Source organism: Euphorbia lathyris, chromosome 8 (assembly GCF_963576675.1).
Source record: "Euphorbia lathyris chromosome 8, ddEupLath1.1, whole genome shotgun sequence".
Classification (NCBI taxonomy): domain Eukaryota; kingdom Viridiplantae; phylum Streptophyta; class Magnoliopsida; order Malpighiales; family Euphorbiaceae; genus Euphorbia; species Euphorbia lathyris.
The window spans coordinates 468192-485201 of NC_088917.1; the positions used below are offsets into that span (position 1 = coordinate 468192).

The 17010-nt window shown below is 35.8% G+C and overlaps 1 protein-coding gene across 1 annotated transcript; it reads left to right on the top strand.

Annotated features, from left to right (window-relative positions):
• The first annotated feature begins 452 nt into the window (after positions 1–452).
• LOC136203160 (glutamine--tRNA ligase-like) lies at positions 453–11715 on the top strand. The gene is given in 24 exon segments (XM_065994240.1): positions 453–825; positions 1120–1170; positions 1410–1530; positions 1533–1634; positions 2320–2381; positions 2494–2595; positions 2670–2762; positions 3045–3197; positions 3284–3339; positions 3999–4089; positions 4163–4447; positions 4531–4642; positions 4926–5038; positions 5140–5276; positions 5405–5504; positions 5591–5683; positions 6065–6165; positions 6241–6346; positions 6444–6533; positions 7001–7130; positions 7326–7453; positions 10012–10137; positions 10210–10293; positions 11069–11715. Coding segments are annotated over 21 exon segments (2325 nt in total). The 5' UTR covers positions 453–693; the 3' UTR covers positions 7421–7453; positions 10012–10137; positions 10210–10293; positions 11069–11715.
• The last annotated feature ends 5295 nt before the right edge of the window (positions 11716–17010 follow it).

The window sequence follows — 17010 nt, forward strand, 5'->3', positions numbered from 1 at the left end:
TTCATTTATATCATTTTCGAATTTAGCAAGTGCGGTAACGGTTTATCTTGTACGTGGATCAATATATCTACGTGGTTGCATCAAAACAAAGGACTCAGATCCGAATGTTCGGAATGACCTAAATTTTGAAGACTGGATTGCATCTACTTTTCTGCAGATTTCGATTTACGATAAATATATGTTTTATTGTTGTTTTGTGTTTTTTATGCCTTTATGACCTTTTTTGCTCTCTATAGCCGTTTAATTCTCTTTGTAGATCTTGTAAAAATTGATTTCTTATTGTTGTTTCTTTATTGTACTTGTTGTGTTTTTATCTAATAAAGTTATAAGCATTTTCATCAAAAAAAAAAAAAAAAAAAAACAAAAAAAAAACAAAAAACAAACATGTACCTCTACTTACAAATAAGGCAAACCACAGGTATTTTTTGTTTGCCCAAAGTTTAATATGCAATTGATGATAATAATGAACGTAACCGGTACTGCGTTTTGGTAACGGAAGAAAAGAATCTAAATTCTAAAAAGAATCTTATAAATGTCTCCAAATTAAGCAAATAGATTCATTTGCAGGTTCATTTGTATGCTTAATTAGGGTTCAAACATCATCTTCAATTCTATAGCCCGCCTCTTGTTTCTGTAATTCTGTTACCACGTTCCATAACTAGTCGGCTGTCCTCTCTTTCTCCGTCATTGAGAATGGTGGGCAAGGAAGAGATTTTAGAGAGTCCATTGGACCTGTTCCTGAAGATTGGTTTCGATGACAGAACTGCACGAAACACTGTCGCTAATAACAAGGTCGCCAAACATCTTACTGCCGTAATTCGCGAGGTATTCGTATTAGATGTTTTCTTTTCTCTTTTCAATCATTCCAGGTTTTACTATTTTTGCGCATTGGCGAGTGGTGGAGTTTGGATTCTTTGCTTAAAAAATGGGAGGAAAAAACTGTTGGAACTGCAATTAGTGTTCGTTTTCTTGCTTGGAAGAATTTTGAGCTTAAATTCATTACTAGAACCATAAAAGCAGTAGCGTTAGCTAATTTTTAGTTCTTAATTGAGGATTCATGTATATGAATTTGTTGCCTAACTTGTGTTGTGTGTCTCATTTTTTATTTATGGCTTTCAGGCAGATGTCACTGAGGGTTGCGAGAGAACAATTCGGAACCTCCTTTACACGGTGATTTAATCTATATATGCATTCCAGTTTGTCTGCAATTTCATCGTTTCAATGTGATTCAACATAGTTTTTATGCAATTGCATGTTTAGCAGATAAGATACTTTGAATTCCAGTTTGATGAAATTTGTTGATTCTATTCCTCTTAACCTGAGTTGCTATCTTCTCTGTAGATTTTCATTTGCAGATTTTTCCTTTCATGAATAATACCTGCAACTGCTCCTTGCTTTATGTTTGTCAGGTTGCTACGAAGTACCCAGAAAACGCCCTTGTACATCGACCTACTTTGCTAGGATATATAGTTTTAAAAGATTTGCGGCCCCTTCTCTTAAAAGAGAGTAGATGTTGATAACTTTGTACTTCTGCACAGGTGTTGAGGTATCTTTAGAAGACATTGAAAGGACTGTTAATGAAGTATTTGAACGGAATAAGGAATCAATTTTGGAGCTACGTTATAGAACAAATGGTTGGTTTTTAATATTATTACTGCTTAACTTTTTTCCCCCCTTTACCATGTATTGCCCTGTGGTATTTTATGTAAATTGTAATCAATAGTACCTTGGGTTATGGCACTAGTTTGGAGATTTGCGGTTTTTCTATAACACACTCAAACATGCAGTGGGAACATATGGAAGAGTGAAGTTTTGGGAGAGAGCCACAAATAATTGCTTTTCTTTTGTTTTGTTATCTCACGTATGTGCATTTTGAATGATTCAGCCCATGGACCAAAAGAACTAAGAGTTTATTCTCGTAGAAAAAAGAATGGTGAGGGGCAATTGGGAAATGTCAACATCACTTAGTTACACCTAGGGAATGAGAATGAGGTGGCATGAGTTAGTTATGCTTTTTGTTATTCCTTTTGCTGTATTTAGTGTAAGGTTTGGGGAGGGAGAAGATAGGCTGTTTTTTATTATTCTTCTGCACTGTTGCAGGGCTCTGCTTTAGAGTAGAGAGGGGAGTTCTTCCCTGAGGAGGCTTAGCCTATCTTGTTGTAACTTCCTTTCGGATTAATCAATATGTCTTTCTGTTTCTTCTTCTTATCTGTCATTCTCTAAACTATGGGTTTCTATCAGGATTACATGTATTGTTATAATTGACTGTCTAATGCTGATAATAATATCTTAATTTGACTGATATGAATTTGATTTTAGTTGGTGATCTTTTTGCACATGTTCGCAAGAGGCTTACATGGGCTGATCCAAAGATTGTCAAGGTGAACTGGTGAAATGCTAATTATACACTTAATAATTTTTTTTTGTCTCAAACTTATGTGCATTTTATGTTCTTTTGTTGACACTTCTCTACTTTGTTTTCTTGTTTGTTAGAAACTCATAGATGCAAAATTATTTGAATTACTTGGTGAAAGGACTGCAGCTGATAATGAGAAGCCCTCAAAGCAGAAGAAGGAAAAGCCTGCAAAAGTTGAGGTGAGCACACTTGCATGCAGTCCCCTTTCTTGAGATAAAGAGTTCTGATTGTTTTGTATGGTGAATTTGGACAGGACAAAAAAATTCCCGATGATAAGCCAGTGCCTCCATCTGAGGAAGAACTTAATCCATTTCTGATCTTTCCCAATCCTGATGAAAATTTCAAGGTATTCAATATGATATGATGACATGATCATCTAATTCTTGGTTTTGATCAACATCACACTTCTATTGTGGTTGAATTCCATTTATTGCCATAATTGTTTTATCACGCACTTGTCGAAGTTTTAATGTTGTAGCTTCTAATTGCAAATGAATTTTGAGATACATGTGATGATGGTACGCCTCACTGCCACAACCTGTATTATGAGATCTTCAGTTCCATTTTTCACATCATCCCATTTTCTGTTAAGGGTAATGTAACATGATAAATGCTTGTGGATTATCAGGTACATACTGAAATATTCTTCAGCAATGACTCTGTTTTGAGAAGCTGCAACACCAAGGAAATGCTGCATAAGCACTTGAATGCAACAGAGGGGAAAGTTCTTACTCGCTTCCCGCCTGAACCAAATGGATACCTGCACATTGGCCATGCAAAGGTATCATTCTCCATTGACTTTGTTGTTCCTTTAAGATTTATCATTTGCTTTATCCATGGATTCTTATATGGGGAAACAAATCTTAGGCTATGTTTGTTAGCTTTGGCCTGGCAAAAGAGCGAGATGGGGGCTGCTACCTCAGGTAAGGGATTTCGTTGTTTAATTTTTATTTGTAAATATCTTATTTACTTAAATTTGATTTTTACCTTTGTGTTCCTAAAACATGTATGTCCATGTCCAAGTCCTTTCTCATACTAGCTGGTGTTGCACAAACTAGTAGAAAACTTCAAATTCACATTGAAAGTGAAAAGAGTTAAAGCAAAAGGAGAATTTTGTAATGTGTTAGTTACTTGCGCTGCTAATATAAAATTTGTATACAAGTAATTTGGTCCCTCAGAAAGTCTTTATGGCTATGAAAATATTGAAATGCTTCCCTAGGTATGTTCTATGATCAGATTTATTGGAATCTTTGTTTGCTTGTGCAAAAAAATCAGTTGGTTTCTAGTTACTATCCTAGGTTTATCTTACATCAGTACTTGCTGAAACCTTTGCGCCAGTAGAGCCTCTAGTACCCTAGTTTATCTAGTTAAGTTTGTTTCCTGGAATCTTTTGTTATCCCCTTTGTCTGTATTAAGCATGTTATCTGCTTCGCGGAATTAGAGATAATAATGGAGGATCTGTAAAGCCCAGTATATATTAGAAAATATTGCATCATTGACCTAACTTGATTTGAATTATTGTGATACGAGTGAACAAAGAATATGTTGTTAATTATTTTCTATAAATCTTTGGAAATTTCAGATTTGATGATACAAATCCTGAGGCGGAAAAGAAGGAATACATGGATCACATCCCAGAAATTGTTGACTGGATGGGTTGGAAACCCTTCAAGGTATTTTGTTGCATTATTAGCCTGAAATGTTATTTCGTGGATGTGCTTTTATGACGCTCTTCTCCTTTTGCAGATTACTTACACTAGTGATTATTTCCAAGATCTTTATGATTTAGCAGTTCAACTGATTAGAAGGGGTCACGCTTATGTTGATCACCAGACACCTGATGACATTAAGGAGTACAGAGACAATAAGAAGAACAGTCCGTGTAGGGATAGACCTATTGCAGAATCTTTGAAACTTTTTGAGGAAATGAGACAGGGGATGATTGAAGAAGGCAAAGCAACACTCAGAATGAAGCAAGACATGCAGAGTGATAATGGTAATATGCGTGACCTCATTGCTTATAGAATCAAGGCAAGTGTTATCAGATAAACATTGTTTGTTTAGTGAAAAACTCCATTTGCTTGTATAAATCATTTGATTTTCTTTATGTTCAGTTTACTCCTCATCCACATTCAGGAGATAAGTGGTGTATCTATCCAAGTTATGATTATGCTCACTGCATCGTGGATTCTCTTGAGAATATTACTCATTCGGTGTGTCACTTTTGTTTGTTAGGTTTTTTCTATTTTCTTTTATTATAATTTTTTCGTTCTATTTAGGTAAATCAGGGCTATGGATATTTGATTATTTTTCTAGTATTATCTTCCTATGAAGGAAATTGTAGATGCCATTTACGTGATATGGCTTCCAATTCTATTTTATGTCCTCTAAGATTTTAAATTTTAATACAACCTTAAGTAATCAATTTACTTATACATGTGTGTGTATGATGTTATTTGGGGTGAATTTTCTTTCTTTCTTTTACCCAATAATTTGGTATTTTATACAGCTCTGTACAGTGTTTCATATTACTGGTTATTGCATGCTCTGGGCCTTTATCAGCCTTATGTGTGGGAATACTCACGGCTTAATGTCGCAAATACCGTAATGTCAAAACGGAAAGTGAGTAGGCGCTTTCTAGTCTTGTTTGGAAGCTTGTAATTTCATCTTTTCCTGCTGTTTGTAACATCTGATTGTCGTTTTTGTAACAAATGTTGCTGTAGTTAAATTTCTTGGTGACAAAGAACTATGTTGATGGTTGGGATGACCCACGTCTTATGACACTAGCTGGTTTAAGGAGAAGAGGTGTAACTGCAACTGCAATCAATACTTTTGTTCGAGGAATTGGAATCACTAGAAGGTTGTTATGTAGTATTGCAAGATTTCAGAAATAAATCAACTTTTCATATAATATGAGGTTGGATGAAAATTAGTTGTTTCTATTCCACTCTGTTTTCTTATTCTTTTGGTGTGAATTTCTTATTGCAGTGATGGTAGTTTGATACGTTTGGATCGCCTCGAGTATCATATAAGAGAAGAATTGAACAAAACAGCTTCTCGTACAATGGTTGTTCTTCATCCTCTAAAGGTGCTGTTCTCATCTTTGCAGATACGCATACTCCTGTTGAAATGTGTTTGCTGTTTAGATCTAGCTCAACCTTCCTCTGTTTTCAGGTGGTTCTTACCAACCTGGAACCTGGTTCAGTCATGGATCTTGAGGCAAAGAAATGGCCAGATGCTTCAGAGGATGCTTCTTCTTTCTACAAGGTGAATATTTATTCTCTAGCCAGTATTCTTTAAGTTAATACATTTGTTTAAAATCTTGCGAGCAACTTCTATAGGCGCAGTCCAGGTTAAGCTTGTAAGGAGGTTGGACCACCCTAACAATACATTGATTGTTGTAAGATAAACTGGGAGCAGAGCATAGAGAGGAAAGAGATCTAGTGTTCCTAGCACATGATCTAGCTTTGGGGTGGATTGTCTTGAATGTTCCTAACATATATGAATTGCTTGCTATTTTTGGTCCGAGAAATTTAAATGCCACTATCTCACAATTGAGATCATAGTAGTTTGTTACATTCTCTCCTCAAGGGATAATTATCTTTGTTAGATTTTGTATCTTATTATTATACTGCATTGTTACTTCAGGTTCCATTCTCAAATGTTGTATACATTGAACATACTGATTTTCGGATGAAAGATTCAAAGGATTTCTATGGGCTCGCACCGGGTAAATCTGTACTACTGAGGTATGCAGTAACCAGTTTACTGAATTAGATTTAGTCTCAGTTCAATAAACATTGAAGGGTTTAGCATATGTGTAGGTATGCTTTCCCCATAAAGTGTACAGAAGTAGTCCTAGCGGATGATAAGGAGGCTATTATTGAAGTACGAGCTGAATATGATCCTTCCAAGAAGACAAAACCAAAGGTCCACTTCCTTTTCCTCTCCAATTGTAGTTCTCTAGTTTGCAAGTGATATTTCTGCTTGCGGCTATCATTTATAAATTAGATTTAACTTGATACAGGGTGTTCTACACTGGGTTGCTGAACCTTCCCTGGGGATTGATCCACTAAAGGTGGAAGTCAGATTATTTGATAAACTGTTTAATTCAGAGGTTGGTGATTGTTTTTTTGCATTTGACATTGTTTTTCGGGTAAATAATTTATTAGTCCCCACCTTTTTATATAACACACTGTTTAGTCCACCTATTTTGAAAAGCACATTCTAAAATCCCTATTTTTTGTCAACATTTACCCTTTGGTCCTTTTGTCTATTTTTTAAGATTTTTAACCGAACATATCTTAGCTTTCAGAACAGCCATAGTACAATACAAAATGACCATGTTACTCTGTTATTCTCAGCCAGTCTGTTTATGCCAAATATAACGGTTAAAAGTCGAAAAAAAGGACCAAAGGGTTAACAGTGACAAAGGACAGGGACCTTATAATGTGTTTCTCAAGATAGGGGGACTAAAGAGTGTGTTGGGTAAAAAGTAGGGAACTAATAAATTATTTACCCTTGTTTTTCTCCGGACTTGCAAATACAATGAATGCCTGATAACTTGTCCATTGATTGCTGCAGAATCCTGCTGAACTTGATGACTGGCTTGCTGATTTGAATCCTCAGTCCAAGGTGGTTATGCCCAGTGCATATGCTGTACCATCACTTAGAAATGCTGCTGTTGCGGAAAGGTTCCAGTTTGAACGCCTTGGTAAATTTCAGGAACTTCTTTAGGTTTTGATGTTATTGCGCTATTGGTTGGTCTTTCTCAAATTGTCCTGCTTCAGTCATCAATGATATTGCGTGTCTAATATGGCTACTGGTTTTGGCTGAACCAAAAAATTGTTTTGAGTGAGTTTAGATGCTAAATGCCATGTAATAACTTGATTAAATAAATATGAAACAGGCTATTTTGTGGTTGATAAGGATTCTACGCCTGACAAGCTAGTCTTCAATCGCACTGTGACTCTGAGAGACAGCTACGGTAAGAGTGGGAAGTAGGTTCTACAAAAATCCGGCAAGCATCAGAATGGGGTAATTGTATCTCATACTTCACCAAAAATCATGTATACAATTATTAAGGATTATAATGAAATTGTACAGCTGTAATTATGTAATAGGAGTGAGGATAGATTAGTCTTTTTCTATGTCTTTGTTATCGTTAGCTTAACAGCTATTTAAGGAGTTAGTTAGGCTTGTTTAGAGGTTAATGAAAATATTTCAGTTTGAGAGCAAACTCTGTAATTCAATAATGTTCTTCAATACAAGTTCATCTTCTTCATTTTCATTCATCTGATATGGTATCAGAGCTCTTCGCTTCCGCATTCATCTTCAATCTTTGATTTTCCTTTGTTATTCAACGTTTCTGTGTTGAATTTATTTTTCTTTTGTTCTGTTATTTGGACAAAATCTCCTTTTCTGAACTCATCGCCCTTGATTTGTTCATTCAATCGAAACCCTAACTTTTCAATCTTGCTCTCACAATGTCAATTCCTAATGATCGCACCGGTACTCGTGAAACTCCTAATGATCGCAATGTTAATCGTGAAATTCCTCTTCAAGATCATCCCACAGATCCGTGCGGTGCTCAACCGAACAATCTTCCTCCTGTAGATCCGTCCGTCGCTCAATCCATCTAGCCACTATTATCTTCATCCTGGTGAGAATACAAGTCTTTCTCTTGTTTCTAAGGTTCTTGATGTGGTACGAATTATCATCCTTGGCATCACGAGATGGAGCGCGCCTTGCGTGCTAAAAACAAAATTGTTTTTTGTTAATGGCACTGTTAAACCGCCTGTTGTTGGTAGTGATTTGCGTGCGGCTTAGGATCGATGTAATACTATGGTGTTTACTTGGTTGACTCGATCTGTTTCTCCTATTATTGCTCAGAGTCTTACCTGGTTTGAGAATGCTTATGATGCTTGGGATAATTTGAAGGCAAGATTTTCTCAAGGTGATGCACTCAAGATTTCTGAACTTCAAGATGAATTTTATACTTTTAATCAAGGTTCTTATTTTGTAAATGAGTATTTCATTCGTCAAATGATTGTTTGGGAAGAACTAGTTAGTTATTGCCCCTTACAGGTCTGTTCTTGTGAACCTAATTGTGTTTGTGCTCCATTACTCAAACAAGCTAAGAAGTATCAAGATGAGGACTATGTTATCAGGTTTTTAAGAGGTCTTAATCCTGAATATAGTGCTATTAGGTCTCCTATTCTTCTTATTAGGCGATTTCCTAAGATAAATGAAGTTTTTTTCTATGGTTATTCAACAAGAAAGACAACTTTCTGGCCTTCAATTGCTTGCTTTGGAGTCCTCTATCAACTATGCTAAAGGTTCTAAGCCCGATTCTAGGAAGAAGTGTAGTCACTGTGATAAGCCTGGTCACACTGTTGATCAATGTTACACAAAGCATGGATTTCCTCAGAATTTCAAGTTTACAAAGAAAGGTTCTCAAGGCAGTTCTGGTAGTCATTCTCAGGCTAATCTTGCTGAAGGCACAGAGACACAGTCTTTCTTCAACCTGTGCATAACATTAGAGTGCGTTTACCAAATGATGTTAATGTTCCAGTTACTCATATGGGAGATGTCAAGGTTTCTGATAAATTGTTATTGCATAATGTGTTTTATATGCCTACATTTCATTTAAATATTATTTCTGTTAGTCAATTAGTACACGACACTCACTAGTGTAAAAGTGACCATTTGCATCGACGTATTTGCATCGGCCCTTATAAAGTGCGATGCAAAAGGTTCATTTGCATCAGCCCTTTGTTTGGGGCTGATGCAAATGCCATGATATTTCGGCCCTTAACAGGGACCGATGTATTTGCATCGGTCCTTTTAAAGGACCGATGCAAATATCAATCGAATTATTTGCATCGGCCCCTTAATAAGGACCGATGCAAATAACTGTATTATTTGCATCGGTCCTTTTAATTGGACCGATGCAAATAGCAATTGAATTTTAATAGTATTAGTTTAAATTAAAAAAAAAACAGGAGAAGGAGGTATTCTGTAATTTATTGGGTCAGTTTATGAATTATGAAAAATTTGGATTTTAGGGTTCGTCATTCTCATTTGGCCGACCTTCTCATCTTCTCCTTCCTTCTCAAAACCCTGCCTCCAATTACTGCGGTTCCTTCTTCCATTACTGCCGTTATCTACGATTTCATATCCCTCTTCATCGTATCTGCATTTTTCTTCTTCAGCTGGTATTCGCTTTTCTGATTTTGGCTTATCGGTTACTCATTCTTATTTCTTTCATTTAAATGGTGCTTTGATTTTGTTCTGCATTTTTGTCTATTGCCTTCACTCACTGATTTTGCTTCAATTTTCATCAATTTACTTCGTTGTTTGCTTGGTTTTGAATAGTGCTTGATTCTCATGTTTCGCATTATAAATGAATTGCTATTCATTTCTCGATGACGATTCTGTTTCCATGTTTGGCTCACGTATTCTGGTGACTGATTACAATATTTTTGTTCTTTTGTTATGTGATGTTAATGGCAATTTTGCATTTCATCTCTTCTCTTCTGCTTATTGATTACTTTGTTTCTAGGGTTTTTGAGTATTTGAAGTCTTGTTTGCAGACTAGGAACCCGTGGACCCACGGGATAGTTGAATTGAGATCAGATGCAGAATGATCTCTCTCTAAAGAATGATGCACCTGCCTTAAAGTTGGCTAATATTGGCATAGCAATATTGCTAGGACAGAGGTACGTTTTAGCTTACTTTGTCAAATAGATGCCATACCATTTTAGCTTACTTTTTCCTAAAATTTACTCTAGGATCAGATGCAGAATGATCTCTCTCTAAAGAATGATGCATCTGCCTTAAAATTGGCTGATATTGGCTTAATATTGCTGGGACAGGTACGTTTTAGCTTACTTTGTCAAATAGATGCCACACTATTTTAGCTTACTTTTTCCTAAAATTTACTCTAGGATCATATGTGTTCTTTTGGTTTACTTTTCACCATCCATTTGAATTTGTATTCGAGCCGAGAAGTAACCACAAAACGGCTAAAGCTTTCCTGCAACTGTTTCTGCCATGAATATAATTCACCAGTTCTAGAACCCATATGAAAACTCAACACATAATATCACTTCTCGACCATTTGAAAAATGCAAAAATAAAACATGTATTTGGCTCTGCTCTTTTCCACTTTCACATGTACTCAGTAAGAAAGTTTTCAGGTTCTAGACAGAGATATAGCAGAACACACAGGTAAAATATGGAGACGTGAAACCTGTGAAGTTTTTTTTTTTTAATTTTCATAGATGATAGAGCTTTCAAAAGGGAAAATATGACAATGAAATGTTACATGTCTTTACAATGTTTAACATGAGTACAAGAAAGTAACCAAACTAAACCACCCATAATTATTAAAGGCGCAAGGGTGTCATAGGGCCTAGGCGCAAGGCTCAAGCGCACGTCTAAGAGACACTAGGCTATATTTCTAAACTTTTCTTTCGTTGTGTTGTTCTTTGCTTCATTGCTATATTTCTGAACTTTTCTTTCCTTTTTTATTTATTTCTTTTTCTAATTTAATTGCAGTCGTAGATCATATAGATAGGAAAAGGTTGAGATTAAAACATCCTATTTTTAATTTCCTGAAAAACAGTGTAGCTTTTAATTTGCACCTAGGTGTGCCTACCTCAAGGAGCTACACTCAGAAAGGCGTACTCAGTAGCGTGCCTCTTGAACAGAGCCCGACTTTTAGCTTATGAGACGACATGCCTCGAGCCTAGAGGGCCTTTTGAGCATGAGGCGCACCTTTGATAACTATGAAGAAGGTAACCAAATTAATAAACCTAAAGTAAATTGCATATATTACCAAATTCGTGACAAATGTTTACTGGATCCTTTCATATACATTATACATGCATAGGGTTCATGGCAATGTGTTGCCATTAGTTGTACAGTGCAATATTATCCTTGCAAGTGGGGTGTGTGTTTTATTTTAAGTGGTATATACTTGCTCTATCCACATGAAATAGGTGCTTTTTTACTTTGAACTGGTCAGACAATTATAAGGCATTTGTTCATAAGTAGTGGAGTGCAAGGGTTCTCACTAAATCATATTATAAATGACTTCCTCTAATAATGCCAATATAGGATTTTAATTTTTATATTCATGTACCTTGCTTGGGTGGGACAATGGTTTACTATCCATAGAATTGTTCTGGATTCTCAATAATTTTCATGACAAGGTTTAACTTTATTTCAAAGTCTTAGTGCTGCATTATCTTATACATATTCTATAGTTGATTTGATTGTATCAAATTTAATCTTTATGCGATGAAATTACAGGTTATTACTCAATGCAATGATTAGTTTATCCTATCAATTTGCATGATTCAGTTTGGTTTTGACATCTGCATTAATGTAATAGTTTATAATTAAAAACTTTAGTAAAATTATGTAAGTTGATGATTATTGTTTATATGGAGCTCCATTCAATCCAATTTTTTAAAATATTTTACTATTAAAAAAAATCTCTCACAAATTCTGTCAGAAAAGAGTCATTTGCGTCGGCCCTTTTAAACGGCCGACGCAAATGAGACGGCATTTGCATCGGCCAACGGCAGGTGAAAAATTAGACAGAGTAGATTAGAACAGTTTGGTAAGAAACAAAAGTTTAAGGTAAATGATGATTTGAGGTCAAATTGAATGGAAACAAATGAAGCATGAAATTTCTTAAAAAAAAAAGACTTAAAAGGGCAGATCAAATCACATTTGATCAGATTGAGTTGTATTTTGTGTTTGGTTTGTCTTCCTTCTACTTATAGGAAAAATGAGCTTGGTGAGCACGAAAATCAGCTCCACTAACTCAAATCTCTCTAATATTTAGCTAACTTCACTTTCCACTAAGGGAGTGTTTGGTTAAGGAATTTTTCAATCGGGAATTGGAATGGGAATGATTGATTCTCATTCTTGTTGTTCGATTGAACAAAAAATTATGGGGGATAGAAATCTTATTCCCAAAGGGGTGCACGTGGTCGGTTAACCAGTCCATTAAGGTTAATTTGGTCGATTAACCATTTGTTCGGGTTTTTTAAAAGTACTAACCATACACTAGTCTACTAAATTTGTTTAACCACTAATCGGTTAACCAATTATTTCGATGGTTAATCTTTTATTTCGGTTTCTAACCATTAGTAAATAAAAATAAAAATGATAAAAGAATTCTAATTGATTGTGAGTGAGACGGCGAGCCAATGACGAGTTGATTTAAGTGCGGAGAGAGAGATGTGCGTGCATTATATGTTCGTGTCATTTTACACAATACACTAATTATTTAACACTTATGGTTTTACATAATACACTAATTAGTCTCAAACCTTTTTAAAATAATTATATGATCCATCAGTTTTGATTCCATTAAATTGTTTAGTCTTTATATAAAAACTCTGTCTACAAATATGTTAAAAAACAATTAAACGGATAAAAATAAAAAATTTAAAGGTAAAATAGCCCCTGATAAAACTTTTGGCTACAAAGTTTTAGAAAACAAGTAATACAATCTTGTCTTTGTTTCTATATCCAAAAACATAAAAGAAAAAGAAGGCCGCATAAACTGAAATTAGAGAGACAGTAACAAATAAACTGAGAGTTATTTATATATTTTCATCTCATTTAGTGTTAATATTTGATAAAAAGACTAAACCATTAAAAGTAAAAAAAGTTAGAGACTTTATAATTAAATAGTGGACTGATTAATGAGTTATGTAAAAATATAGGGACTAAATAATTGTTTACCAATATACATAAATGTATTTTTTTATATTTTTTTAATATTTAATTGACATTTGGTCGGTTTCGGATAACCGTGGTTTTTGGAATAAAGAAACCGTAACCATTAACCACTATTTTTAAAATTAAAAACCGTATACTAGTTCATCGGTTTCGATTAACCTTATTTTCGGTTTGATTTCGGTTTGGTCTTTCGATTTTTCGAATTTTTGTGTGCACCCCTACCCAAAAGTATAAGAATCATTATAATTGATTCCCTTCTAATTCACTAATAATTATAATCATAATTTTTAAAAATTAAAACCACCCACACCCTACTCATGTTTTTTTTTTTTTTTTTTTTTTTTTGGAAATAACTAAGTTTTATTTTAATGTATATTTATACAATTTTGTCAAATGCAATATAGTGCTTGTTAAATTTATTATTATTATTTAATGGAGATGTGGGGTAGCAGTGGATCCTCAGAGTCGCCTGCCTTATCTGAGCGGGGCGCGGTTCCTAGGAATACTTCGACGTCTAAGTTAGTAAATCTAGAGAGAGAGAGATAGAGTTTGTGTAATCAATAGTAGAGTGTTTAGACCTGTTTATTGGGGGTTAAGGGCTCTTTTATAGAGAGAGCAAGTGGCATAGTGGGCCCTAAGCCAGGTAGGGGTGTTCATCAGTCGGTTCGGTCTGAAAACCGAATCGAACCAAAAATCGAATAGCCTTAAAAATAAAAACCGAACCTAACCGAATAATAATAAATGATCGAACCGAACTGATCGAATTATCTCGGTTGGTTCGGTTTGGTTAGTCGGTTTCCTTACCTTAAAAAATTTCATCAACAATTATTTTTATGTAAAGTTAATATTACACCATTAATGATGTTGTTGGGTATTTACTTATATATACAATAATTTTTATTTTTATTCTTCTTTTTGGATTGAAAGAAAAAAAATAGAAATTTTATATAGAAATGAAATCAATCTTAATTCCAAATATGAATTAGTGTACAATTGTACTAAATTGGTAGACAAACATTAAATAAATCAATAACATAATCAGTTACAGACAATCCAAAAAATATCATGCTTAACAAAGATTCTAATAGTATAATTTTAAATCAAATATAACTTAGAATAATAAACGATATACACTAATTATATAATAAATCTAATTTCTAATTATATTTAATTTATTTCGGTCTGTTCGAGTAATTCGGTAATTTTGATTTAAAAACCGAACCGGCCGAAATATTATAAAAAATAAAACTGAAACCGAACCTAAAAACTGAAACTCATCGGTTCGGTCGGTTATTTCGGTCTGGTTCGATTTTTGAACACCCCTAAAACCAGACGTTGCGTCGGCTTATCCTGACCCAGGCGGTGTGTCCAGATCAAGAATATTTCTAGTTCTAAATCTTCTTCTTCTCGGGCAGCTCCAGGCACAGATTCGAATGAAATTGACAAAATTACAGGTCTAACCTTTGATGCTTACTCTTCTAATACGGTGAAGAAGAAGGGTAATAAAGGGATTTTGATTGTCTGGTTTAGGAATGATTTAAGAATTTTGGACAATAAGGCTTTGTTCCCATGTGGCTACATTATATGTAAACCAGTAGTGAGTATGGTTCGGTAAAATCCGGAGATTTGAAAATCTCTATAATTATATCTATTAAAGTTAATAGTACGGTTTGATTCGATCCTAAAGAAAAATTTCGGTTATAGATTTTTTTTGGATATTCAATCCAATTCTAGAGTCTCCAACATATTTACTCAGTAATATTGGAAATTTTAAAACCTCCAGAATTGTATCTAAAGGTACAATTAAATTCGGTTCTAGAAAAAGTTAATGGTTCAATTCAATTTTGAATTTTTTTATTCGGATATTCGGTATTGTTTAAAAAACTTCAAGATTCACGCTCAACCTAAATATAAACGTACTTAACGGGATACTTTATTTTTATTTTTTTTGGTAGAAGAGGAAAGGAAAAAACACAACAAACCGCTCAACCCGGGATCAGCCTAGGAAAACTGACCCCCACCAGATCCTCAAAAATCAAGGACGAAACGCAGCCTGGAGGAGAGGAGAAGGTAGAAAGGCCCAACAAACTCGAGTGCCCTTCCAGCGCAAGACGATCCGCGACGCGGTTCTGCTCCCTATAAATATGAGAGAACTTTATAGACTCGAAGGAGGAACCAATCCTTTTAATGCCTTTAATAATATTCAGGCTATACCGACAAAGAGACTTGCCCTCAGAGATCATCTTAACTGCTTCTTGGTTATCAGACTCAACCAGAAGCTTCTTCACACCAAGATCCTTAGCCATCTTTAGGCCCGAAAGAATACCCCAAAGCTCGGCAGAGAAGAAAGAGCCCGTCCCCAAATTCTGAGAGAAGCCAGACACCCATCTGCCACCAGCATCTCTAAGAACCCCACCTGCGGCGATCCTTCCGTCCCTCAGACAAGAACCATCAGTGTTAAGCTTAATCACACCTTCGCTAGGTCTACACCAGCCTAGAAGATTGACCTCCTTCCTCTGCACCACCCTAGCTGAGGGGTCTTCACCAAAGCTATCAACCAAGGACCTGATCTTTTTAGAAAAGAACTCAAGGATATTTGGTAAATAAACCTCTCCTTCTCCAAAGATCTCCTCATTCCGCCACTTCCAAATCTGATGGCACACAACCACAAAAAGGAGAACACCTTGATCCCCAGTCAAAAGATTCCCCTTAATCCCATCCACAAACCAATCATCTTCAGAATGGGATAAGAAAGAAGGAAGCACATCCCTAGGGAGGATTCTCCTCCAAACCTCAAGACTCTTCTCACAGTCCCTAAGGGCATGACATAACGTCTCCTCAAACCCTCTGCATCTGCTGCAGGCTCTAGAATCCACCAGGTGCCTCCTTTTCCTATCCGAATTAGTCAGCAACTTATTCTTGGCTCCAAGCCAAAGGAAGCTCCTAATAGGGTAAGGCACTTTTAAACCCCAAATTGTCTTCCAAACCCCTAGAGAAGCAGACTCCAAGTCCCGATGGAACTCCTGAAAAGCAGACTTACAAGAATAAGCCCCATTATTTGTTAGAGCCCAACATAAACTGTCCTTATCCTCCAAATGATTACTTATGTGGACACTTCTAATAGAAAGGAGCGATTCTAGGCTGAGGTAAGATTCAAATTTATCCCAAATCCACTCACCCTCAGAATTCACAACATCAGCAATCTTCCAGTCCTGAACATCTAACGGAGGCAAGGAAGTACACACTTCCAGTAAAGGTCTCTTACCAACCCACCTATCCTTCCAGAAACTGATGGATCTGCCATTACCCACATTCCACCCAATCCCAGTACAAAACTCAGCAAACACAGCACTGATGCCTTTCCAAAGAAAGGAGCAATTACCCACACTCTCCTTAGGCCCCCCAAACACCTTATCCTTCCGATACTTCCCACATAAGAGCCTGACCCACAGAGCAGAAGGAAACTGCCACATACGCCAGAGGAGTTTCATTAATAAGACTCTATTATTATCTTTTGTTTTCCTAATGCCTAGACATCCAGAATCCTTAGGCAGACAAACCTCACTCCAGGGCACCAAATGGATCTTTCTACCCTCCTCCGCTTCCCCCAACAGGAACCTACGGTTAATCTTATCAAGATCGTTAAGCACAGGATCCGGAAGCTGACAAGCCTGCATGATGTGGTTGGGAGTTGCACAATTAACGGACTGAATTAACGTGAGGCGACCAACAAGAGAAAGAGTATTGGCTTTCCACGTAGCACACTTCAAATTCGCTTTATCCAAAGTATCTTTAAAAGAAACTTTAGACACTCTCTCATTGTGGAGGGG